The sequence below is a fragment of the Littorina saxatilis genome, linkage group LG10 (assembly GCF_037325665.1).
Source record: "Littorina saxatilis isolate snail1 linkage group LG10, US_GU_Lsax_2.0, whole genome shotgun sequence".
NCBI classification, from domain to species: domain Eukaryota; kingdom Metazoa; phylum Mollusca; class Gastropoda; order Littorinimorpha; family Littorinidae; genus Littorina; species Littorina saxatilis.
In genome coordinates, this window is record NC_090254.1 from 41280358 (window position 1) to 41306799 (window position 26442).

Genomic DNA, 26442 nt, shown 5'->3' on the forward strand with positions numbered 1-26442 from the left:
CATACCATATTCTGAGGCCCTGGATCGGGCGCGGCGCGAGCTCGCCAAACAACAAAATAAAACAGCGACTGCCCCAGCGGAAATGAGGGACTCCTTCTGGCGTCCCCCTCCGCAACCGATCCGGCGGACCTCAACCCCCCGGTCCGGGTACTCTTTGGCTGTCCAGAGACCCCCCCTGGGTGGGCAAGTAAATAAAATACAAGAAATCAAAAACAAAATGACCGAACATGACAATACACTCCTTCCAGTTCATGCGGACAGTTCTGCTGCAACCGCGAAGCACCAAACAACTTCGCAAAATCCAAATCCTGGCCCCCAGGCGCCCTGTAAGTCTCAGACGGCTCGGGCAGAGGCGCCGCTTCATGGGACCCCCGGGTTAAAGGCCTCCCTCCTACGCAAAGCCCAGAACAGGAAGGAGGACTCGAAAGAAGAGCAGCTCTTCGAGAGGTTGATGGGGAGAATGGAGGAGGGATTGGCCCAGAGATTCAGAGAATACAAACTTAAAACTGAACAGGAAATAAAGCAGCAGATGAGGGAGGAGCAGGAGAAGGCAGAGCTTGAGCTAGCCGACGCTGCACTAGATAAGCTAAAAACAGGAGAGCAATATGCAAACTTAAATGAACAACAAAGAGGCCTTCAAGGTTTCATCGAGCAGTGCCTCGGCTTCATGGTTAAGGCCAGACAGATGCAGAGTCCTCTCGACCTGATCGACTCCCTCTCAGCTACATACACACAACTCTCCAACACCAAGGTTGAACGCTTCATTCCGGGCGGCGCCACTCTGGCGCTGGGCGCCCTTGCTGGTGCCAAGCAGTTGTCCGTGACGGATATGAAAGCTGTCAAAACCACTTTTTAACCTATTTTAAATCTGCCCTTTAACTTACCTTCTTTGTGCGTGTTAAAATGGCTGAACAAGGTGAAAGCGGTCACGGATTTATCATATTACAGTGGAACTGTCGCTCTATCAACTCTAACTTCTCTCAGCTATATAATTATATATCAAATCACTCTGCTGACATCTTAGTTATCCAGTCAGTCAAGAGAAAACGCTCCCTACTGCCTTCTATAGATGGTTTTGACTTCCCTCCCATAGTAGAGCAAAAGGGCTCAGGGCAACTCATTCAAACAGCTATTTATCTAAAGTCTTCCTTAAATTACAAACCCTTTGCACCTCTCATCCCTAGTTCAGAAAATCTCAGTACATGTGCTGTTGAAATCGAAATAAAAGGATCCAAAAACCTCAACATAGTTAACATATATTACCCCCACGGGTGTAATAAAAAAGGAACTACCGACTGGCTAAAATCCCTGGATCATGGCAGGGCACACTGGTGCGTGATGGGTGATTTTAATAATCACCACCCTCTGTGGGACTCTGCTAACCCTAGATACAAACATGCCAATAGCAACCTTGCTGACGTCATTTTGGAAACTGACTTTTGTATACTAAACGATGGCTCGGCAACCAGACTTCCAGACAGAGCTGACCATTCCCCGTCAGCAATCGATCTCTCCCTTTGCTCAAATGCCATAGTCACTGACATCGACTGGAACGTTTTCCCGGACGCCCTCGGCTCCGATCACTTACCCATTGTTCTTACCTTCCGCCACTTCGCCCCTAATCGCAATAACTCGGAGGTCAGAAAAAAGTACAATTACAAACAGGCAAATTGGGACAGCTTCCGTGCGGAGCTCGAGGGTGTCAGGGAGGAAACTCTCCTTACGGATGACATCGAAGCCTCTTACAATAACATACGTCAATGTATACTCACTGCTGCCAATAATCACATTCCGCTTAAATCAGTAAATCCTAACTGTAAGGCCAAAAGGAATGAGTGGTGGAATGCAGACTGTGATGAAGCCTTGGCAAACAAGCGATATCACATTAGGACATATCTCAGGCACTGCTCAGACGCAAACTTCACGAATATGAAGTCAGCTGAAATACAATTTAACCAGATCACCGCTGAGGCTAAACTTCAAAACTGGGAAAACTTTGTCCACAAAGAAACTAAAGATTACAAAGACTGTGGCAAAATCTGGAAGAAAATCCGCAGATTTAAATGTAGATACAGAACTAAAGAAAAGCCACTACTATCGGGTGACAAAATGACCACAACTGACTCTGAAAAGGCAAACCTATTAGCAGATACCTTTGCCAAAAATAGTCAATCAAAATCCCTAGATACTGAACGACTCAATTATAGGTTAGATCAGGAGAAGGGTTTCACATACCCCCCAGATGACAACCAGTTGCCTATAAACTGCATGTTTAAGGCAAAAGAAGTCCAAAACGCCATCTCTTCTGTGAAAGACCCCAAAAAATCCACAGGTTTAGACCCAATATCATATCACATGATAAAACATCTACCACCTAACTTTGTTAAGTTGCTCACTCAGTTTTTCAACCTATGCTGGTTAAAGGATACTATCCCCGCAGCGTGGTCAGACTCACAAGTAGTAGCAGTATTGAAGAGCGGAAAACCGGGCAATCTACCTGGCAGTTACCGCCCCATATCACTAACCCCCCACCTCAGCAAGATCTTTGAGCGTGTGGTGAACCAGAGGCTGGAGTTCCACCTCAATAAACACAATATCATTCCTACATGCCAGGCAGGTTTTAGGCAAGGTCGTTCGTGTGCGGACCACATTGTGCACGTCACTGAAAAAATCAAAAAGACCTTGGCACATAGTAATAATTCTCTTCTTGGAACCTTCTTTGATATTAAATCTGCGTACGACAGCGTCTGGCATGCTCGTCTACTCCTAAAACTCGGCAGAATCGGTGTCTCTGGCCACATGTACCAATTCATCAAAAACTTCATCAGCAATCGCAAGATGTCTGTCCGAGTGGGCTCTTCGGTGTCCGAAACCCATGCGCTGGACATGGGGGTTCCCCAGGGCAGTATCATCGCGCCAAACTTATTCAGCATCATGCTCTATGACATTACTTCTGTTAAGGTTGACGGTGCCAGTGTACTTCTGTATGCGGACGACCTCGCCTTAATAGACACTAATAGACCACGCCATAACAGAGTTACCAACACTGTTGACTTATCTTCTTACCAAACTAAAATCGACAACCTCTGTCAATATATGTACACCAACGGCTTCCAACTAGCCTCAAATAAAACAGTCTTTCTTGTTGTCTCCCGTAGACAACTGTACAGGAACTGCAGTATAAAGATAGGTTGTGATATTATCAAACCGAGCTCAGAAGTTAAGTTCCTCGGCGTTATCATCGATACCCGACTTAACTGGACCAGTCATATCGAACATCTGATCAATAAGGCCAACAAGGATCTTTATATCATACGCTACCTGGCGTCCCAATCCTGGGCCAGAGGACGTAAGTGTGTCACAGAGGTAGTGCGGGCATTAATTCGCTCCCGCCTCCTTTACGGGTGCGAAGCTTATTTCGCGACGCGCCCGGCGCTCATGAAAAAACTGGCTATTATAGAGTGCAGGGCGCTCAAAATAGCTCTGGGACTCTCCCAACAAGCGAGTAAGAGTCGAGTCTACAGCGAGTGTGGGTGGCTGCCCCTTGTGGATGAGATAAAACTCCGTTCAGCTCAGTATGCTGTCAGAGCCCACGCGGTAGAGAACTCTGCCTGCGAGGTCCTGACTGACTTTTTTCCTCAGCACCAAAATTATGAGGCCAACACCAAACATAGCACTCAACTCTTGGCCAAAACGCTACCCTTATCCGACACAGTAAACCGCATTCTAGCCGATAGCGGGGTGAAGGTCAGTGAGCTGGCCAGGGTCCCCCCGCCCTCCTACCCGCCTTGGCTTGAGGAAACCCCTACTATCATATACGACAGTGAAGATAATACTACCAAAAAAGATAACCCCGTCTACCTAGCTACTGTTACAAAAGAAACCCTAAACTACAAATTCTCGGAGCATTTAAAAGTCTTTACTGACGGATCCAAATTTGCAGACGGCAGCGTTGGCTGCGCCTTTGTGATCCCAGATCTCAAAATCTCAAGGAAATATACTCTTAATAAAGACATCTCCATATTCTCAGCCGAGCTATTTGCCTTGCTCATGGCATGCACTTTTATAAATGACCTCCCAGTCACACCGCGTGCGGTAGTTTTCTGCTCTGACTCGCGCTCTTCACTACAAGCTCTGCATCGAAACACATCAAATCGGGCAGAGCTACAAAGAGAAATCCTCTTTATATGTCACCAGTTAATCTCATCCGGCACATCCGTATCATTTCTCTGGGTCCCCTCTCACGTAGGGGTCCGGGGAAATGAACTGGCGGATGTCGCTGCCAAAGAAGCGGCAGAATCTAGCCCAGCTAACACTAACATCGGCTACTCAGTAACCGAGTTCTACAGTAAAATCCGTAAACTCATTCGAAGTCAGTACGTAACATCTCTGTCCTATCAACCCATTGATATGAACGATCTACACCCCGATCTCCCAACAAACCTCCTCACTATCTTCAGACGCCTCCGTGCCGGCGGCTGCCGCTTCCATATCTTTAACAAGTCCTGCCATTGTGGAGAACCCTATTCATTTCAACACATTTTCGCTCCATGCGCTACAAATAGAATTACCTTTAAAACCTTATATGACCATATGCAGCTCCATGGTCTGAGTCCCCAGGATTATCTGCGCAGTAGCAGTTCTCTAGGCTGGTCACACAGCTTGCTGCTGTGCCGACTGGTCAGGGACTCGGACATGGGGCTGTGGGTATAACTAAGCCCAGATTATCACATCAGCGTGTTTCAGTTTGAGGTCGAGTGGCTCCCGCCATCCCTCCTGATTCCAGCGACTACCTTCTAGACAACATATCCTCACCCAAGGCCCACTAGTCGCCAAACTGTACATATTGTTTTTATTACCACGGCCTTCGTGGCTTACATCTTAATCCTTTTATTTGTAAAAAGTTTTGAGATTTATTGTTCGTGTTCCTCTTACTTGCTCATCTATTTGGTTTTATTGGTGATCCTGAAAGGTTCCACTTTTTAACTCGATTTGAAATAAAAAAAAAATAATATTACAAGCCCGTTATTCAAGATATAGAATACAGACTTATAATTCTTACCAAGAAACATCTTAACTACTTTTCATTTTAACAAATTCCACAGAGCATTATCAACTCAACCCCACCCCCTGCCCTCCTCTCCTTATTTTTTGTTTCTTTCTTTCCTCTTTTTGAAAGCGGACAAACACTCAAGTCCTTAATGGCTCAAAACCGTAGGACTTTTAATATTAATTTTAACTTAACTCTCTGTATGTTCATGGATTCCTGTGCGAATGCATAACAGTTTTGATAGGGTTTAGAAATAAGCTCTAAAATTCTCAATCCTGTTTGATTGGACTTCGCCTCCAAAGGTGAATTGTGGTGTTTCGGCACTCGGTTATAATAAGAAGGAAGATACTTTTAGGTACTCATGCACGAAAAATAAGCTATGAATGTTTGGTACATGGATTAAATGAGAAGAAAGATACTTTTAGGTACTTATGCACTAAAATTAAGCTATGGATTTGTGGTACATGAGTTACATGAGACGGATTGTACTTTTAGGTACTTACGCACGAAAAAAAAGGCTACAGATTTTTGATACTCTTACCGACACGCAAACAACAAATTGAGGTCACTGGACCACGGCGGTGCAGCTCCTAGTGACGAATTCTGACAGAAAGAGACTTTTTTATCCATTTTTATCCAAGCCCCTAAAACGTGGTTAGTGGGAAACAATGAACCGCTCTCTGCAGCGTGAGTTCTCTCCTCGATTTCTATCATTTATTGATGAGTACTAAACCGTGTCGTTAACGTGCCATCGATAATCTTTTTGTTCGAAGTTCTCGCAAAATGGTTTAGCCTCGGTGTTTCAAAATCAAAATGACAGTTTGTTTTAGCAACAGTCACGCAGGCCTGGTCACGGTGAATGATTCAGTCTCCGAAGAGTTTTGTTTTCTTTCTGAACGCTACAAAAGTCCAAAAGAATTTTCAACGATTTTCGTTTCTATTGAATTCTCATAGATGTTTTTCCCCTAGAGAAGTAGATGCTAAGTGAAGAAAGTTTGTTTCTGAAGAAGAATTGATTCTAACATACAAATCACTGGATCAGTCTTGAGTGTTATGTGTGAATAAATGATAAATTAATTTTTATTTCGTGTTAAAATGGATTTTTGCCGAACCATTGCATATTCTTCTTCACGTGATGTCGTAAATGAAAGCGCTTTTGTCAGCAAACATATCGTTCTTCTTGTTTGCATTCTTAAGCAATGGCCTTTGTCTTTTTTGTCGATCGGCACGTCCATCGTATCCCTGGCAGTGTGTGTGTGTGTGAGTGTGTGTGTGTGTGTGTGTGTTTGAGTGTGTGTATGTGCGTGGGTGGGTGTATGTGTGGGTGTGTGTTTGTTGGGATGTGTTTGTGTGTGTGTTTGAGTGTGTGTGTGTGTGTGTGTGTGTGTTTGAGTGTGTGTGTGTGTGTATGTGTGTGTGTGTGTATGTGTGTGTGTGTGTGTGGTTGTATGTATGTGTTTGAGTGTGTGTGTGTTTGAGTCTGTGTGTGTGTATGTGTGTCTGTGTGTGTGTGTGTGTGTGTGTGTGTGTGTGTGTGTGTGTGTGTGTGTGTGTGTGTGTGTGAGGTTTTGTGTGTATGTGTGGTTGTGAGTGTATGTGTGTGTGTGTGAGGTTGTGTGTGTGTGTGGGTGTGTGTGTGGTTGTGTTTGAGTGTGTGTGTGTGGTTGTACGTGCGTGTGTGTGTGTGTGCGTGTGTGTGTGCGTGCGTGTAGTTGTGTGTGATGTGCTGTGTGTTATGTGTAATGTCTGTCTGTCTGTCTGTCAATGTGTGTGCGTTCGCGCGTGCATGCGTGCATCCGTGCGTGTGTTGCAAGACTGATGGTGTTAGTGAGTTCGCGTACGTTTATGTTGCTGCTAGCCTGTCTGTCTGCACTAGTCTTCTGTCGTTAGAGAAGCTTTTCTCATGATCATGCCGTTTTCTGCCACAAATGCAGTATGATTAGAAACACGAAAACAAACAAAAAAGAAGACGGATTACATTTATTGAACGTTTAATTAAACCAAAGAACATACACTCAATTTTCTTTTCATTAATTCAGTTATAATTTTTAGCTTTTAATTAATGTTCTTGTCATTTTTCAGAGTTCTTTGCACCGTCTGTGCCTTTCCTAGACAACGATGGATCAAAACCAGAAAAGAAACTCAAACTGGAATGGGTGTATCCTTTGTTAGTTATGAGAATGTCTCTCTCGCCGCTAACGAAAATTAACAATTGAAAATTTGAAAATTAAAAATTGGTTTCGTGTGGGTTTGGGCAGGATTGGGGAGGGGGTTGTGTGGGGGTGGGAGGGGATGTCGAGTGGTGAAATACTCCAGTTGTTGCCCCTTTCTCTAACACGTACCACTATTTAAGTGTATAACTGGGGTTGTGGAACGGGAGAGGAGGATGGGAAGATTCCGGTTAAGAAGGATTAAAAGGACACAGCATCGTCCTAAAAACCATGGAATAATAACAGCTAAATCTGTTATCCTTCTCCCCCATCCCGCATCCATTGTTATTGAAATTGTTCGGACAGTAGCTATTAATTGGACAACAGCAATGAGATATGTATTTACATGAACGATTTGTTTCTAATTTTCGAACACCCAGTTTGCGGGGTTTGTGTGTGTTTTGTGTATTGTTTGTTTGTTTGTTTGTTTGTTTGTTTGTTTCTGTTTGTCAAAAGCAGCACTAGGAAGAAATATGGGCTATCAACCACAGGTTTGCTTACGGTGAGAAGCACAATGCCAGAACTCCCTAACATTCGTTCCTTCCCAGTTATTTACTTACTCCAGTATTCATATCCAGGGGCAGATCAGTTAGCTTCTAAGGGGGGGGGGGGGGGGGGCGGAGAGGTGCACTTATAATTCAAAAGTGTAAATAAAGGGCGCACAGCGCGCCCGAGATTGCTTGGCGGGTTCGGAGGGATCCGGTGCCATCTGAGCTTAAAAATTGCAACGGAATCATCTTACCAAATTCCTAAGTAAGAAACGCAAACATCTTTTTTTCTTTTCTTTTTTGAGCTGTGATACAACGAATAATGTAACAAAAACGAATAATGTAACAATTGTTACATTATTCGGGGGCACAATTGTTACACTATTCGGGGGCCGCCCCCGAATAATGTAACAATTGCGGATGTAGCTTTTCCTTGAAATTGCTATCGAGATTTTCTCTATAAATATAATTCACTAGGAAACACTAGACTGATAGTTATTGCGATGCACACAAATTCGTGCGTAATGATGCGAATGAACCAGTGAGGTCAAGAACAAAGGGTTTATAAGAGTGTCCAGGAGAAATTATTTTTGCTTTCTTACATTCGAGGTTTTTCTTATCGGGAGACTCCGGATATAAGAAATATTTTTCTCTTATCGGAGGAAAAACAAATGTCATCATATTTTTGGAAATGCATTGCATTATATGCCCGCAGGCAGGTGCATGAATGTGCATGTGATAATGAATATTTATGTTTGTAAATGAGCGTGGGAGTTAATGTGTGTATTTTAATGTGTTATTCCCGACTTGTAGTAGGATTTGGGACATAGCACATGGTGGCCGCCATTATTAGCCTCGGCTTTCCCATATGTGTGTGGGGCTTCAAACCTCCTGTTAAAATACACGTGGAAAAAACACTTTTGGACAGGAATTAAGATAAGTGTCGTCGCGGTTTTGTTTGCTTGTTTTGGGATGAGTTTTTTTTTCCGACATCAGGTCCAATCTTTTTCGTTCTGTAACTTGTTCTTTTCTTTGATTCTATGTTCCTAAACCTTTATTCGTAACTAAAAATGTGTCTAGTTTCTAATGGAGTTCCATATCGATACACACCGACACATATTTTGCAAGCACAAGAAGAGTAATTGCTATCTGAGTGTAAATATTCAGAATTATGTACAATACCAATGAATAATTATACAAATTAGATTGTTGTTTGCTTTTTTAAGATAGAATTTCTGTTTATTGTTTTACCAATATTTTTGTTTGTTACAGGAATAGAACAAAAGGTCAATGAAATCTATTTCTAACACAATACGACCTATGTTAAATCGCACTATGGGCTTTACCCATTCTAACAACAGAATATTTATGGAATGTAGTACGAAGGCTACCACAACGCAACAGTCTTAATCTTGTTTCTTTCATTAAACTGGTAACATTATTTTTGTACAAGCTCGAAACCGAATTTATATTTCCAAAATAGTGCTGTAATAGGTTTGCCTACTGTGTTTTGTTAAGGATTATTCGGATCTGCAGGGAATTCATGAAAAACGTTTGACAGCAAATGTGTGTTGTTAACCCGTGATTTGGAAATTGTTTTTTTTTTACAAATCACGTCGAACCTAAAACCGCGATTTGTAAAAATGTAAAAATGTAAAAATATCGCATTCCACTAAGTAATGCATGCCTTTTATTATTATTAATTTTTCTTGTTTAGAGCCTCTACGCTGAGTGGTGGGGGTGGTTTTAGATCCACATCCCATTTTGACACCATATCCCATTTGGCCGCCATGCCGTTTCATCGCCATTCCATTTCGCCCCCATCCCATTGTCGCGACATTTCACAAGCCAAGCGTCATTTTACTACCGTGTCATAACAATAGCGCGACATCCCATTTTGACACCATCCCATTTGGCCGCCATCCCATTTGGCCGCCATCCCATTTTTGATTTATTCTTCTTGCTAAGCGTCACTATGCTACTATTCTGCATTATTCAACTAGGAAGACATTCTGTTTACGCGAAATCCCATTTTTCCACAATCCAAAATGTCGCGAAATAGGGATGGCGGCGAAATGGGATGACGGCAAAATCCCATTTTTGCCACAATCCAAAATATCGCGAAATGGGGATGGCGGCGAAATGGGATGACGGCAAAACGGCATGGCGACAAAATGGAATGTGGCGCTAGTGGTATGACACGGTTTTAAACAGTTTTACATTTTTACAAATCACGGGTTAACATGTGTGCCACCCCCCGCGGGTTAGGGGGAAGAATTTACCCGATGCTCCCCAGCATGTCGTAAGAGGCGACTAACGGATTCTGTTTCTCCTTTTACCCTTGTTAAGTGTTTTTCTTGTATAGAATATAGTCAATTTTTGTAAAGATTTTTGTCAAACAGTATGTAAGAAATGTTAAGTCTTTGTACTGGAAACTTGCATTCTCCCAGAAAAGTAATATATTGTACTACGTTGCAAGCCCCTGGAGCAAATTTTCGATTAGTGCTTTTGTGAAGAAGAAACAATTGACAAGTGGCTCTATCCCATCTCCCCCCTTTCCCCGTCGCGATATAACCTTCGTGGTTGAAAACGACGTTAAACACCAAATAAAGAAAGAAAGAACATGTGTGCCCAAAGTGGGTATCTGATTGGCTGCGGACCTGGGTGCACGAAGCTGGCGTTCTGATGGGCTGTTATGATGGTTAGCCCGGAGAGAGAACGAGGGGAGAGAGAAAGAGGGAGTGGGGGGTAGGGGTGTAGGGGGAGGGGGGTAGAAACAGAGTATAACGGCGTGTGTCTATCTGTCTGTGCATGTGTGCGAGTGGCGTCACTGATTCTGCAAAAAGCGTGCATGCCATGTGTGTGACATATGATTTTTGAGAGTGGATGCTAACCCTAACCCGAGACTGTATTATGAGCTATTTTACACTTTTTCTAATCTAAGTCTAACTTTTTTTAAGTTGAAAAAAGGGCTACCCCCGAATAATGTAACAATTGTTACATTATTCGTTTTTGTTACATTATTCGTTGTATCACACAAGCCCCCCCCCCCCCCCCACCCCCGGGTCCACCCCTGATATACTTCCCAGTGAAAGAAAAAAAGAAGAAGCTTTCTTCATCACACTCAATTTACGCCATGCACACGCGGTAATGTTTCTACTTGACGTCATAAGCTACGGGTTCCGGGGCCGTGACGTCAAACAGAACCTGGTGCTGCTGCCCAACACAGGAGAACTGGTGTACTTCGTGGCGGCCGTCATTGTGCTGTATGACAGGAAGACTCACACACAAAAACACTACACTTCGCACACTGAGGAAGTGACGTGGTATGAACTATGACGTCATTGTCACGTTGACATTGTGTGTTACTAATTATTGTGTGTGTGTGTGTGTGTGTGTGTGTGTGTGTGTGTGTGTGTGTGTGTGTGTGTATGTGTGTGTGTGTGTGTGTGTGTGTGTGTGTGTGTACGACAAGAAGACACACACGCACAAACATTTATATTTTAACTGCTCACACCGAGGAAGTCACGTGGCACGCCCTTTTACTTCACTCATTCCCTGATAACGCGCCGAGTAACTAATTTCCAGATTAATGTTTTTATATTTGAATTGTTGGACTACTAAACGTTTGGTTCATGGAGAAAGATATGAGTACTTGATACTCTGCATAGTCTCTTGAAATTGAGAGTAGAGTCACAAACTTACTGCAGCAGAAATGCTACACGTTATGACAGAAGACTGATGAACTGCACAATGTCTTACACATTTTTCATGCGTGTTTTCAGCCTTGCCCTTCATCCCAGATATCCCTACATCGCTTCCGGTCAGGTGGCGGGCAACTCACCAGAGGGCGCGGTGAGTTTAGCATGGGCGTCCTTAAATTTGCATTTGTTACAACGATTCTTTGATATGTCTACCTGTTGTGTATCTGTCTGTCTAAGCATTTCTTTGCGTCTGGTTGTGTTGACATGTCTTCTCCTCTTTATTTTTATCGTGCTTTTTCTCCCTCGACGCTGTCGTCGTTGTAGTCGTCAGTCATTGTCATATATTGTCTAATCATCATCATCGCAGTCAAAATGACCTTTTGCTTGTCGTACCAAGTGTATAAATTGTCACCATTATCGGTTATCGCAACCATCATTGTTGTTGTCATCATCAGCAGCAACATCTACATAAACACTACTACAACTAGTACTTTGATATGAATATCCAACACTGGGTAAAAAAACCACCATTCTGTATTGTTCACCAGTGTATGACTTTACCACCAGGTCTGGACGAAGTGCGTGTGAGGGAGGGGCTTCCAAAATGAAGTGGAGGGACATGACCAGTCCAGGTGGGGAGGGTTTGGGCCAATCCAGATGTTGTTGAAATTTAGCATTTGAAATAGGAGTATGGGTCTCTCTTTAAGAAAAGAAGTATATTTGCAGAGTAAAGGGGGGGGGGGCCTTCCCAGACTCAGGAACCCCCCTCAGATCCTGATCATCATCACCAACACTTTACGTGTGTCTCTTGTCATGTTGTCCATGTGTGTATTACAGGCTCACGTGCGAGTGTGGGACGCTATCAAGCTGAGCACGTACGCTGTGATCGGTATCGGCGTGTTCCAGCAGGGCATCTCCTGCCTCTCATTCTCCGAAAGTGATGTGAGTTTCCAGAGGTTTTTTTGTTTTTTTGTTTTTTGTTACTCATCTTGACAGTTTTTCTCCTTTTGTACTTTTTGTTCTGTACCTCTTGAATGGAGCTTTGACTTTGGTGACGTGCACATCAGTACCGTCTTCTACTCCAAAGTAAGTCTCAATGAAATGGACGACAGTCGCACGTTTCTATCTATAATATGGCTTGTAGTCAAAATAGTCTCTCTTGGTTTTATACTGAGCTTTAACATAAAATAAAATAAACAATGCATGCTTCCTCCTGTATAGAAGATATTTACTTGACGAAGAGAAAGAATACTCCAGAATGAGCAAAATGATGGTGATTTAAAAAACAAAACAAACCAAAACAGTCGATCGAAGTACCTGAAGTATTTGATTCTTTTGGGCTGACACAAGGCAGGTTTCATGACGATGCGCAGACAATGTCTCAAAGAACGAGGAAATAAAAATGCAATACTATCCGTGTATTTCAGACGAACGGTGACCTGTTGCTGGCCATTGACGACAGTGACCGGCACGAGATGACTGTGTGGGAGTGGACACGGGAAGACCTCGACGAGCCCTCGGCGAAAACCACGGTGAGAAGTAAACTGAGTTGGAAAGGAAAATGTTAAACAAATGAGCCAGAGCGCTGTTTATATATTCGATAAATGAAGGGAAGTAAGCGCTCTAAATGCATACGACATGTGTAATAGAGTAAGTCAGAGTTATTCGGAAGCAGTCTGCTGGCACCTGAGAGAATAACAAGCAATGAAATAAACAAGCGACTTTCATCTTCAGATTTCAGGTGTTTTTTTCTTTTCATTTTAATGATTTTCATTTCATGATTTGAAGTGATTTCCAATCAACGGATCTTCGTTGTGAGAGATGTTACTTTGTGGGTGAGCTTCGGCGTTTCTGAGAGCTTTGAGGAAGCGTAGTTTTTGTTGAATGGTTCCTTTGCTTTACGAAGATGGATAGAAAGAAAGTGGTTGCAACGTAAATGGTTCCCTAAACCACTCTTTGCAGTATCTGTCCTGTGTAAAGAAATACATGTATATGGTGTGTGTGTGTTTGTGTGTGTGTGTGTGTGTGTGTGTGTGTGTGTGTGTGTGTGTGTGTGTGTTTTGCATAACTTTCTGTAAGTATCAACTGGCATTCTGTCAAGCAGGAGTGCTTCAAGAATCAAAGGAATTTACTATTTCATCTCGTTTTCAAGTCGCATGCTTTCTGCTGCGTACATTGTATCTTTGGAATGTTCTGCGAATTTCATAATTGCTTTGTTTTGCTGCTGTCCCTCTATCGTTTTGCCTGTGTGGTAGGTGTGTTCATCAATGCCGTGTTTTTCCAAAGATTTTGACTGTCATAGACATGTTTTTACAGCTGTTAACGTACAGAAGGACTACGATTTATAAGGTAGAAAACAATATTGCTTTCTTCCTATTCACCTGTGTGAGTTTGAAGTGCAATGAGTGTTGAATCACTATATATGGGTCCTGATGAATTCTGAGTGTGTGATGTGATTAAATCATCACATGTACCGCGAGTGTGTTGCATTGGGCTTTCTTTCTTTCCTTTTTGTCTTGTATTTCTTTCCTTCTGACTTTCTTTCTTTCTGTCGCCCCCCCCCCCTTCCTTTCTCTCTCTCTTCGTTTGTTTCCGTATTTCTTTTCACACCAATATATCAGTTTTCAGACAATACAGATTCACTATTGCATATCGCATGTACAAGTCTTGAAATTGTTCGTAAATGGTTGGCATTTCTTCACGTCTTCTTCACTTTCTTGTGTTCATTGTTTTCGTGGCGTGTGGTAGATCACTCACACTGATATCTTGAACGTGTCAAAAATCCTGATATTATTTGAGGGAAGTCGACTTCGCGAAGTGTAATTCACGAATCTCGCTGCACGAAGCTTTGGTACTTAATTTTTGGTAAAAAGACTTCGTGAAGTCAACTTCGGGTTCAATTAAGTATGACAGAGTGACGCAGTAGTCCCCCCCCCCCCCTGCCACAGGCAGCTGCTCTGCATTGACGGAGTTGTCTCCCTGCCAGAGCCTGAGCTACGTACAGTAGCTCGACGGTTTTGGTTCGTTGGTAGACAGCACACCCGTGAGATGTGGAGTAGCTGTTTGTGATGGGATCTGGCTGCTGTTGTCTCCTGGTTTGCTCTTGCAAACGTTTGTGTTCCCATAGCAGCTTTTATAAGTTCTAAAATCTCAATCCTGTTTGACTGACTTTGCTGCCAAAGTTGATTCATCTGCTTCGGGCACTCGGTAACATAAGGACAACCTTGACAACGATACGGCATATTTTAGATTAATAACCTTGGTCTCTTCACTCCTTCTCTGCTCACTGGGGAAGAGTTCAAAGCAACAATGACACGTTTTAATTTTATAAGCGCTGGGTATGTTTTCTATTAGGAATTAGATCACAAACTTATTGGCGAGTTCGAAGACATTCAAACTGGGATACAGTGTATGCATTTATTAGAATTCAAAACCATTGTAAAATTATGTGATTACATCCTAAGTCTTGTGTTGAAAGTGTGTCAGCCGATTTGACCTTTTAGTCGAGAGAATTCATCATGTGTGAGTGCACATGTATCTTAAGGAAGGCAGAACCTACGTCACAGACTCGCTTGCAGGAGGTACAAAGGAATAACTCGAAAGAACAAGAAGATTTATGGTTGTTTATTTTAGCTAACTATCCAGCCACCATTTCTTGTAACTTGGAACTTAAATGCGTGGTTAAGTTCGATATTCGGTAAAAAACTGCAAATACACACAAAAAACACATATATAAGTCACAGAATATAATATCAATACTTACAATAATACAGTATCAATTAACCCTACAATAGAATACATAAACCACAATTCAACTAACATTCACCTGAAAACAATGAAATAATCTACGAACATTTAATAACATACAGAGAGTGGCCGACAACCCTTAATTCCTAAAACACCATAGTCTCAAAAATTTTCAAGTAACGAAACATACAACTGCGATAATAACTATCCCGTTGAGAACACGTACACATGACTACAATTATCGAAAAGACATAAACAATACCTTCCTAAAACTATTGACCTTCAAAAGAGAAAAAATAACAACACCTACCAAAACTACTAACGCACTAAAACTCTGTTGACTGAGACGAACACACAAAGACAAACATTAGAAAACAACAAGTCTTAACTAACAAAACAATATTTTTACCTTTGCGCCATCAGGCAGGAACTGTTCCTCATGAAACACACAAATCCGTGGAAATCACAAGTATAAAACACAGCGGGTTCGCTACTAACAAAAAAGCGACCTCCTCCCTCCAGACTCAGAAACGTACTAACGTAAAAAGGACAGTTTATCCTCGACATCGACTTAATATGTTAATGAGGCTAAAAACCGAAAACTATTCAAAACTAATATTTGGACACACCCAAACAACGCTGCTATAACAGGTTCGAAAACGTTATGGCAAAAAGATATAGACAACATACCGAAATAAATACACCCAAACTACGCCTCATACCTGATAACATGGACTGCACGGATCATGATAAGCCAAAACAGGGTCGCCTGTTCATAACTGCGGAAAAGAGCAAGTCATAGCCGCTCAACACGTGCTAACTAAAACTATGCCAAGTTGGTCAAAAATACAAGGTGACCGTTACTCAAGTCTTGTGACCTTCGTGCATCCAGAAAACATAACAAACTACGATGCTTCGTCGAGCACACGTACGTCACGCAAATAACACGTGGACGAAACCAAACAACAGTCACACACGAAACCGGCCGTGAGCAACGGCAGGCACATCATGTGTAACTGGGCAATTCATATTGTCGCCGATTATGAAGTTTCAGAGAAGTTCATTTGTGCATTTAAGTGTGGTTCGAATAACTGACAAAATTTCTACGCATTGTTACTTTACAATTGTAGCAATGTCGCTTTACTTTAACTTGGAAGTGTAAAACGTGATAAGGTATTCTCCGATAGGTTGCATACCATTCCACACATCAGTGACTTTTTCTGATTGCCAACAGAGGCTGAGTAGGATGAGACACGTTTGCAGATAGTCCGTGTAAATATTAAATATTATTTGAGCGATAGAGTGGAACCCTTCTTTTTACCCCCACTCTTCCCCGATTCAAGGCGTCCACTTTTTTAAAGACCCTGCTTTCTCAGATCTTTGCAGAACCTACATACATTATCTCCATTTTAAGACTCCCCATTTAAGACCATTTAAAGACCGTTGGGTCGAAATATCTGTGAATGTATTGTTTTGTCAATAACAAACGTTCCAACAACCTACCTTTCTTGTTTTTTGATTCCCCATTTAAGACTTGATTTTCCTATTTTTGGCTGTCTCGAAGTATGAGTTTCATTTAAACTGTCTTGCTGTTTATGAAAGAAAACATGGGACAAACCGTCCTCCGCATTGAATGCATATAATAACAATGAGGATATGTATATGGCACAAATTCTAAAACAGTTCTAAGCGCCTCACAAAAACATACATCAATACATTATTATTATATGATAAGATAGCACAGATTTTCAATGGACCATTTGGTGTTGCAGACGACCAACGACCCCGTGGTGTACGGGTGTTTCTACCCGTTTGACGACAAGATCCTCATCACGTTCGGCAAGCAGCACATGTACTTCTGGTCCGTCTTCTGGAACAAGGCGAATGGCAGGATCCTCAGGGACAAGAAGAGCGGCCTTTTCGAGGTAAGTAGTCTGTCTCCGCGCTTTTCTCGGAGAAGAGTACGGGAGATGATAGAGAAAAGCCGTTGCTGTGTTGTTGAGCTAAGTTAGTTTTTTTCAACTGGTTGGTGAAATGTTAGCTAAATATTGGAGGTGGTGGAAAGATGTGATTCCTTTTGTCTGCTAGTTGTATGGTTGTGTTAGACTGCTCATTTCCTGTTCAATACTTCCCTATTTTTTACGACCTAATTTTCTCACATGTTTGGCGCTCTTGAAATGGGAGCTTGAGTGGAGTGCGTCCGTTCAAGTGTCTGTCTGTCTGTCTGTTTTTTTGTCTCTCTGTCTGTCTGTCTGTCTGTCTGTCTGTCTATCAGTCTATCTATCTGCCAGTCTGTCTGTCTGTCTGTCTGTCTGTCTGCCTGGCTGGCTGGCTGGCTGGCTGTCCGTCTTGTCTGTCTGTCTGTCTGTCTGTCTGTCTGTCTGTCTGTCCATTAACAATAAGACACCAATAAAATAACATACTTATCATTATTAATGTTCAATGATGTTTAACTTTGTATCAAAGCTGCAAAAGTTCACTGCAAAGGTGGGTATAATATTTACTGATGAAAAATGCACACACTCTGCATGCTTTTGTTGCGACTTGATATTTGTGGTTGTCTTGTTTACAGCCTTGCACAAATAAGAAGATTCGTATTAGGCCAAAAAGAAAAATATGTCTGTTTCCGGTAACCCGACGGACCCTATTTTTAAGCGCCGACCGTAAGGTTTTTTTCGCTTTTCGCAAAAAAAACACACAAAAAAAATGAAGTCAAGTATACTTTATTTAGTTTCAATATATCTAGGTCAAAAACATGTGCTAAATAATTGTAAGTAAACTAAGGAAGCGTTTAAAGGTTTAAAAAAAAATTAAAAAAAAAGACCGACCGACCCTATTTTTTTCGGCGATGTTACCGGAAACAGACATATTTTTCTTTTTGGCCTTAGTCAAGAATGTCGCTTCTGGGTCTATACTGTACTATAGGAGAGAACAAAAATCCCTCAATTCTTCTTGGTTGATTACTCCTAAGAGCGCCCTCATGGTTTAAAGATCGCAAAAGTCTGATGTCTTGTTTTTTCCCCAAATCCCTTATTCTGCCAGCCATAGGCAACGGAAGACACGCACACACAAACAACTAAAGCAAAACAAACAATCGACAACGGACAAAAACATATTTGAGATTATATCATTGGGCATGATGTTCAGAGATTGAAAGCGTGGTAAACCCTGTAGGATCAATGACATTTCCTGAATTATATTGTATGGCCGTAATTTAAAAGTTGGTCGAAAGAAACTTAGCTGCAAGGTACCGGGTGGTATATATAGATTTTATTTTAAAGCAACACACAAAGAAACAACACACATGCAAAGAAAAGGACCCCACAAGCAAGTGCTATGGTCTTTTTCCGAAAAGTGGATGCACTAAGTTATTTCTGGGGCACTCACAGCGGGTTTCCTCGTCATCTTAAGTCTGTAATCTAGGCGATGATATTGCACACAAGTAATCGTTTAAGGGCAATGAATAAGTTACGTTTTTTTGCACTTCGGTTTGTGTCTGAGCCTCTTACGAGCACTTCCTGCGGTAATCTGAAGAGAGAATGGTGTTGCACAATACTTGATACTCGGAGAGAATGGTGTTGCACATTACTTGACACTCGTTTTTTCTCCGATCATGTTAAAAGCAAAGCACAACAGCATATCTGCACAGTACGAGCATGGCACATTTTACAACAAGGGAATACACACGGGCACAAACTACACTGCATGTTTTGCATGTCTGCTTGCAAAGTTTTGCTTTTAGTTTATGGTAGATTTCTTCTCTGTGGAAAAAGTATTCATCATGGCGAAAGACGTTCTAGCTTCAAGTGCATCTCTTGTAAAAGATTGTACGTCAAAAATTGCAGTCTTTGATGAGAAATACATCATGATAGTTGATACGTTTTAGCTTCTCTGGCCACTTTAGTCTTCATGTCTGTGCGCTGTTGTGATCATTATTATATTGTAACCATTTTACGTTGAGGTAAACTTTTCCCTGTTTTCATGAACTTAAGGGATATTTCAATGTGGACGAAAAGACAACAAGTGCACGTGTGATCTACATTTTATGCAGCGTTCAAACAAAACATGTTGTGTTTATCTATTAAAGTTGCCCGCAGTAAAACACACACACCTTTTTTGTCATGTATGCTTGCATCAAGTCAGCGCTTATTCACGTGACTTAGTACTGCTGTACACGTTCTCTTTATAATTTTAGACTTTCGGGTATCAAGGATCGTTTGCTTGAGAGCGTCATTACTAAGGAACAGCTAGGGAGTCGTGGATTGAATGAACAAAACTCGCTGAAGAAATATCGTATCTTATGTTATTGAGCTTATATACCTTTCAAAGATAAGGTTACGGTTACACCATATATGTAACCGTAAACGTGTTATTCGTACAATGACTGATTGGTCCGATGGTTGTATACAAATGTACACAGTGCAGTGACTCATGAAGATGGCGTTTTTCTCCCTACCTCAGGATGAACTTCCCAAGTTCGTGACGTCAGTGTGTTTCGCTGCCAACCGTGACGTCATTACCGGTGACTCAACAGGCTCCATCTTGGTGTGGTCCCCGGATGATGATGACATCTTCAGGATCGACAGGCAAGCGTCTGCGTCCATGAAGTTTGCCCACAAGGTTAGTCCTGCGGATCTGTGTCACTGTAAGGTAATAGATAAATTCCGGAAATTCCGGACGTTTTACGGAGGCATTATCACGTTAGTGAACACGATTTGTGTGACAGAGGTAAGCTTTTCAAGTCATCAAGGTATTCGGTAGCTTTTGCGCCAACAAGAAAAACCCATTCGAAACTTTAAAAAAGAAATGTCAGGGAAAGAAAAGAATTCAGTCTGGCCGCGTGTTTTTTTTACTCAATCAAAGAAAAAATCACCAAAAAACGGTTCTGAAAGCAAACGATAAAAATGCAAAATACTTTGCCTTAGACGATAATTCATAGCCTCTTCGTGTGTGTGTTTGTGTCTGTAACAGAAGAACGTGTCAAGCCTGGTGATGCTGTCTGTCGGAGTACTGCTGTCTGGCGGGGGGAGTGAGATCAAAGCATGGGACAGCCTCAACCGCTTCAAACTGCTCAAGGAACGCGTGGTTAGTATAGCCCTCGGTGTTGAACGATTTTATAAAGTTATTTGTATCACTGAGCCTACTGATCAAGTCCTTTAAGATCACCTACTGAATGCTGCTGTTGGTGGTTTTCTGCCGGCTGCTCATGCAGAGAATATGTCTTTTGAACGTGTATGATCCTTTTTTTTTATCCTGCTATTTATTGTGGTATTTATACGACACTGAAGTCTGTTTAACTTCACATACCTGCGCTCAAGGCTTTGTTTGTTTGGATCTGAGAAAGAACGGGACGTAAACGCCCGAACAATACAAGAGCCAACAAGAGTTAGTGTGAATTATGCGGATCCAATGTCCTTGCACCTGAGATAATAACAAGCATTGACAATGAGCAAGCGACTTTCATCTTCATTTTGTTTGTTTGTTTGTTTGCTTGTTCGTTTGTTTATTTTTGTGTCTGTGTTGTTGTTGTTGTTGTTGTTGTTGTTGTTGTTGTTGTTGTTGTTGTTGTTGTTGTTGTTGTTGTTTTTGTCTGCGGTCTCAACACTAATTTAATCCCATGTGTGTCATGTGTCATTTCAGCTGCCAGATGTGTACGGCACCATCCGCAAGATTGTTCCCATGACGACGACAGGGGTGGATGGCTACCTGTTTGTGGGTACAGCCAAAGACGTCATCCTGGAAGGGTCACTGCAGTCCAAGTTCAGGCCTGTTGTACAGGTCAGTGACAGATGACCACACCGCTCTGCTTCATCGTTACAACACAGACAGACCTGTCACCAAAAAAACAGATAGATCTACGCAGACATGCTTGACTTATCAGCCCCCCTCTCTCTTTGTCTCTCTAGTTCTGTCTGTCTCTGTCTGTCTGTCTGTCTGTCTCTCTCGCTCTCTATCTCTCTCTAGCTCTGTCTAGCTCTCTCTAACTCTTTCTGGCTGTGTGTGTGTGTGTCTGTGTGTGTGTGTGTGTGTGTGTGTGTGTGTGTGTGTGTGTGCGAAAAGCGAAAAAAACCTTTAGGGTCGGCGCTTAAAAATAGGGTCGGTCGGGTTACCGGAAACAGACATATTTTTCTTTTTTGGCCTAAACAGGGCTCTGACTGATTTGTTTAAGATTATTTTTGATGCAAAACATGAACATTGTTTCATATGCCTTGCAGGGTCACAGCGAAGAGTTGTGGGCAGTGAAGGCCCACCCCACTGAACCCTCCTTCTTCACTGCTGGTCACGACTGCTCCCTCATCAAATGGTCAGCCGATGACCACAACGTCATCTGGGCCACCAGGGACAAGGTCAGTGTGTGTGTCTGTCAGGCTTGTCTGGCTGACTGGCTTGGCTGGCTATTTTGTCTGGCTGGTTGGATTGCTGTCTTGTCTGTCTGGCTGGCTGGATTGTTGTCTTGTCTAATTGTCTGGCTGTCTTGTCTAGCTGTCAGAATGGCTGGTTGGCTGCCTGACTGTCCATCTGTCTGTCTGTCTAGATCTGTATTTATTTATTTCTCGTCGCTCTGAATATGGTTACACCCAACCTACACCTAACCACAACCAACTACTGGTCATTTTAGGAAACCAAACAAGGACATCAACTACTCAAAAATCAGAAGAAAACAATGTGTACATAATTAATTAAAACCTGTGAGTATGGATTTGGATAAAAAGTGCATGCTTACCATGCATAGCACAATACGCTGTCCTTTGCCCCTCCACCCCCCCCCACCCCATCCCCGATGCTGTTGAAATGTAGCATTTGAAAGGGTATTTTGGGGTTTCTCCTACAAAAAAGGTACATGTTCTAAGGTAAAGTTAGGGGTATCGCTTGCGGTGCACGAACCGAAAGTAGGTGCCAACCAAACGGGAGAGGACAAACCGCGGGGTCTGATTGGTTGAAATCACAACACATTTCAGTGTTAACCAATCCAACACTGCGGCTGGCTCCCGTTTGCATGGTAACGTTCTCGTGCACCTCTGCCCAGGAAACCCCCCATAGGTCCAGCCCTGACTTCATTTTGTGTTGTGTCCCACAGAAACCCCCCATAGGTCCAGTCCTGACTTCATTTTGTGTTGTGTCCCACAGAAACCCCCCATAGGTCCAGCCCTGACTTCATTTTGTGCTGTGTTCCTCAGAAACCCCCCATAGGTCCAGCCCTGACTTCATTGTGTGCTGTGTTCCACAGAAACCCCCCATAGGTCCAGCCCTGACTTCATTTTGTGCTTTGTTCCTCAGAAACCCCCCATAGGTCCAGCCCTGACTTCATTTTGTGCTGTGTTCCTCAGAAACCCCCCATAGGTTCAGCCCTGACTTCATTTTGTGCTGTGTTCCACAGAAACCCCCCATAGGTCCAGCCCTGACTTCATTTTGTGCTGTGTTCCTCAGAAACCCCCCATAGGTCCAGCCCTGACTTCATTTTGTGCTGTGTTCCACAGAAACCCCCCATAGGTCCAGCCCTGACTTCATTTTGTGCTGTGTTCCACAGAAACCCCCCATAGGTCCAGCCCTGACTTCATTTTGTGCTGTGTTCCACAGAAACCCCCCATAGGTCCAGCCCTGACTTCATGTTGTGCTGTGTTCCTCAGAAACCCCCCATAGGTCCAGCCCTGACTTCATTTTGTGCTGTGTTCCACAGAAACCCCCCATAGGTCCAGCCCTGACTTCATTTTGTGCTGTGTTCCACAGAAACCCCCCATAGGTCCAGCCCTGACTTCATTTTGTGCTGTGTTCCTCAGAAACCCCCCATAAGTCCAGCCCTGACTTCATTTTGTGCTGTGTTCCTCAGAAACCCCCCATAAGTCCAGCCCTGACTTCATTGTGTGCTGTGTTCCTCAGAAACCCCCCATAGGTCCAGCCCTGACTTCATTTTGTGCTGTGTTCCTCAGAAACCCCCCATAGGTCCAGCCCTGACTTCATTTTGTGCTGTGTTCCTCAGAAACCCCCCATAGGTCTAGCCCTGACTTCATTTTGTGCTGTGTTCCTCAGAAACCCCCCATAGGTCCAGCCCTGACTTCATGTTGTGCTGTGTTCCTCAGAAACCCCCCATAGGTCCAGCCCTGACTTCATTTTGTGCTGTGTTCCTCAGAAACCCCCCATAGGTCTAGCCCTGACTTCATTTTGTGCTGTGTTCCTCAGAAACCCCCCATAGGTCCAGCCCTGACTTCATTGTGTGCTGTGTTCCTCAGAAACCCCCCATAGGTCCAGCCCTGACTTCATTTTGTGCTGTGTTCCTCAGAAACCCCCCATAGGTCCAGCCCTGACTTCATTTTGTGCTGTGTTCCTCAGAAACCGTGCACCAGTATCGCAGTGGACCCCCTGGGCCAGCTTGTTGCGGTGGGGACGTCTTCTGGCCGCGTGACGCTGTACGGCTGTGGCGACGGGGACGGCAGAGAGAGGAGTTCCTTCCAGGTGGGACAAGCACAGGTCAACGCTATGAGCTTCTCTCCTGGTATGTATACCTGTGTCTGGGGGGGTGCGGAGAGGTGGGGGTGGGAACCACGCGAAAACAACGGGCAGCCTCGCTCGTTTTCTGAAATAGCAGTCAACATTTTCAATGCCATTTACAAGCGCAAATACGTATACCCGTCAAAGGTACGAAAGGTGCTATTCGTATTGCACACTTTATTGGATGACGATTAATTTTTTTACAGTCGTGAACTGGTTTTTTTCATGTGACGATTTGAATTGCTCAACGATAGAAACTTGATTGCTGTCTAACGTTTCAGATGGGAGTCAGATTGCCATTGGCTGCTATGACGGCTTTGTGCATATCTACGTCATTCACGAGGACGGACAGATCTTCAGGCAACAGTCGGCAGCACTCAGGGTGAGTCTTTGTGCCGTCCCTTTAACAGTGGGAAGATGACGTGCGACTTTAAATTGTGATGAAAATTAAGCTTGGATACATCTTGTACATTTGTTTTTAGGGTAGGGTCGGAGTTTTGACTTTGGTTTTTGGCTCTCTATTTCATATTGTTAAAGAATGTGTTTTATTTCAATTCATTTTGACCCTCTCTCGCTCCCTCTGTTTCTCTCTGTGTCTGTCTGTCTGTCTGTCTCTCTCTCTGTCTCTCTGTCTCTCTCTCTGTCTCTCTCTGTCTCTCTGTCTCTGTCTCTCTGTCTCTGTCTCTCTCTCTCTCTGTCTCTCTCTCTCTGTCTCTCTCTCTGTCTCTGTGTCTCTGTGTCTCTGTCTCTGTCTCTGTCTCTCTCTCTCTCTCTCTCTCTCTCTCATTGATTGCACTGTGCATGCATTCTGTCTGACTGATGTCTTTCTCTCGGCATTTCTCTGTACAAGTATGTACCTCTGCGTCTGTGTCTCGACGTCTTTCTGCACATGTGGGCTCGTAAGTGTAAAGGCATTGTCAATTTACACATTCACATGCAATTTAACAGTGGTAGACGCAGCAAACTCCTATCAACCATTCTTATTGCCATAGTCGAATTTTAAAGTCCCCCGAAATCGGCGTATGCTGCCTGAATGGCGGGGTAAAAACGGTCATACACGTTCAAATCCACTCGTGCTGAAAACATGAGTGAACGTGGGAGTTTAAGCCCATGAACAAAGAAGAAGAAGAAGAAGAAAAATTATATATACCTATGTAAGTTTACAACTTTCTTTGTTGAAGCCCTGTCTTTCGAGGCTCGTGTTTCCCCGGAAATCGGCGTATGGCTGCCTAAATGGCGGAGTAAAAACGGCCTTACACGTTTAAAAAAAAAAACCCACCTCATACAAAATCCACGAGTCGTCAGTCTTTACTTTTTGACCACCCTGAAGAAGGCAGCGACAAGCTGTCGAAATATTCATTAAAAATGTTTCAAACCTGGTTACTGTTGTGTTCTCTTTTTATTTAAAAAACCCACGAGTGTACGTGGAAGTTGCAGCCCATGAACACCGAAAAAGAAGAAGAAGAAGGAGAAGGTGCTCGTGTTGGTGTATTTAACCAAGTGTCTTGCACTGTGTGTTGCAGCATAGCGGAACCTTCGTGATGCACCTGGACTGGTCCAGCGACAGTCGCTTCATCCAGACAGTGCTGGGCGACTATGATCTCATCTTCTGTGAGTTGTCGTCCTTGCCCAGTGTTGTGTGTATTATTGTAGAACTAATGTGTATCATTATAGAACTCTCTCTCTCGCTCGCTCCCTTAGCCTACATTTTTTAATAAAACAATTGAAAATAAAGAAAAACTGATGCTCAGATTGCACCAGATTGCTCCATTTTTCTTGATTTTAATCAAATTTTCCCGAAACGAATTTTGGAAACACCCCCCCCCCCCCATGTGATCCGCCCCTGTCTAGTTCTTACTTAAACGCTTTCAAACATACATTAATTTTACACGAGAAGGTTTGAAATGTTCAGAAGATAATAAAACACCAAGTGGTTGCTTGCATTGTTTCCTGTTGTGACGTCACAGGGGACGTTCAGAACATGCAGAGACTGAAGACAGGACGCACACTGCGGGACGTCAACTGGGCCACATACTCTTGCCCCGTGGGTTACCCCCTCATTGGTGAGTACATATTACTTATCCGGTCAGCTTTCTGATTCGATATATTCTCGAGACTGAAATGTTGTTTCCTGGTCAAATTAAAGAAGTACACTTATTTAAGGGAGAAAAGCATGTCAGTTTCTTGCAAGTGACGAAATTGGGGGCAAGTTTTAATAGATTTCACCCCCAAATTCGATTTCTTCAAAAACGTGTACCGAGTGGTCACGTCCCTTGAATGAGAAGGGAAGGATTTTAGAATTAAGCAAATATCTAAGTTTGAATACAAAAATGTGATTGAACGAATATATGATGCTTTGAATGTAAAGTATCTAAGCTCGATCATCAGTACTATGGAAGGGAGTGGGGCTTTTCAGTGTGGAGTTATACAAGGTCAACGAGGCCGAATCAGAACGCTGAATGAGGGGGAAAGCTGAATTTACTACACCGGCAGTTAGTCTGTTTGTAGGGGGTCCGGTTAGCTCAAGTGGTAGGTTAGCCCCAGTGGTAGAGCACTGGACTTGTGATCCCAGGGTCGCATGTTCGAATCCAGGCAGGGTCAACTTTATGTGCAGACACAGTGACGGTAGCCATGTCCGATCCCGTGTCACCAGTGACACGTAAACGACCTCGGTCATTCTGCCATAAGTGCAGATGGCTGATACCACCTAAACACGCATACACTCCTGTATCTCATCTAAAGTCGGGGTAAAACCC

At 43.1% G+C, this 26442-nt stretch overlaps 1 protein-coding gene across 2 annotated transcripts in view; it reads left to right on the forward strand.

The window, feature by feature from the left end:
- LOC138978849 (echinoderm microtubule-associated protein-like CG42247) overlaps nt 1–26442 on the forward strand; it is a 134015-nt gene that overhangs the window by 97397 nt on the left and 10176 nt on the right. Inside the window, exons 10-24 of one of the 2 annotated variants that reach the window (XM_070351646.1) lie at nt 7133–7208; nt 10922–11074; nt 11534–11603; nt 12290–12394; nt 12880–12984; nt 16972–17124; nt 17666–17686; nt 19661–19819; nt 20171–20284; nt 20840–20977; nt 21415–21546; nt 23528–23690; nt 23968–24068; nt 25210–25297; nt 25654–25749. In XM_070351646.1, coding sequence (XP_070207747.1) covers nt 7133–7208; nt 10922–11074; nt 11534–11603; nt 12290–12394; nt 12880–12984; nt 16972–17124; nt 17666–17686; nt 19661–19819; nt 20171–20284; nt 20840–20977; nt 21415–21546; nt 23528–23690; nt 23968–24068; nt 25210–25297; nt 25654–25749 — 1674 coding nt within the window. The remainder of the gene's footprint in view (nt 1–7132; nt 7209–10921; nt 11075–11533; nt 11604–12289; nt 12395–12879; nt 12985–16971; nt 17125–17665; nt 17687–19660; nt 19820–20170; nt 20285–20839; nt 20978–21414; nt 21547–23527; nt 23691–23967; nt 24069–25209; nt 25298–25653; nt 25750–26442) is intronic. The other variant, XM_070351645.1, reaches the window with a different exon arrangement.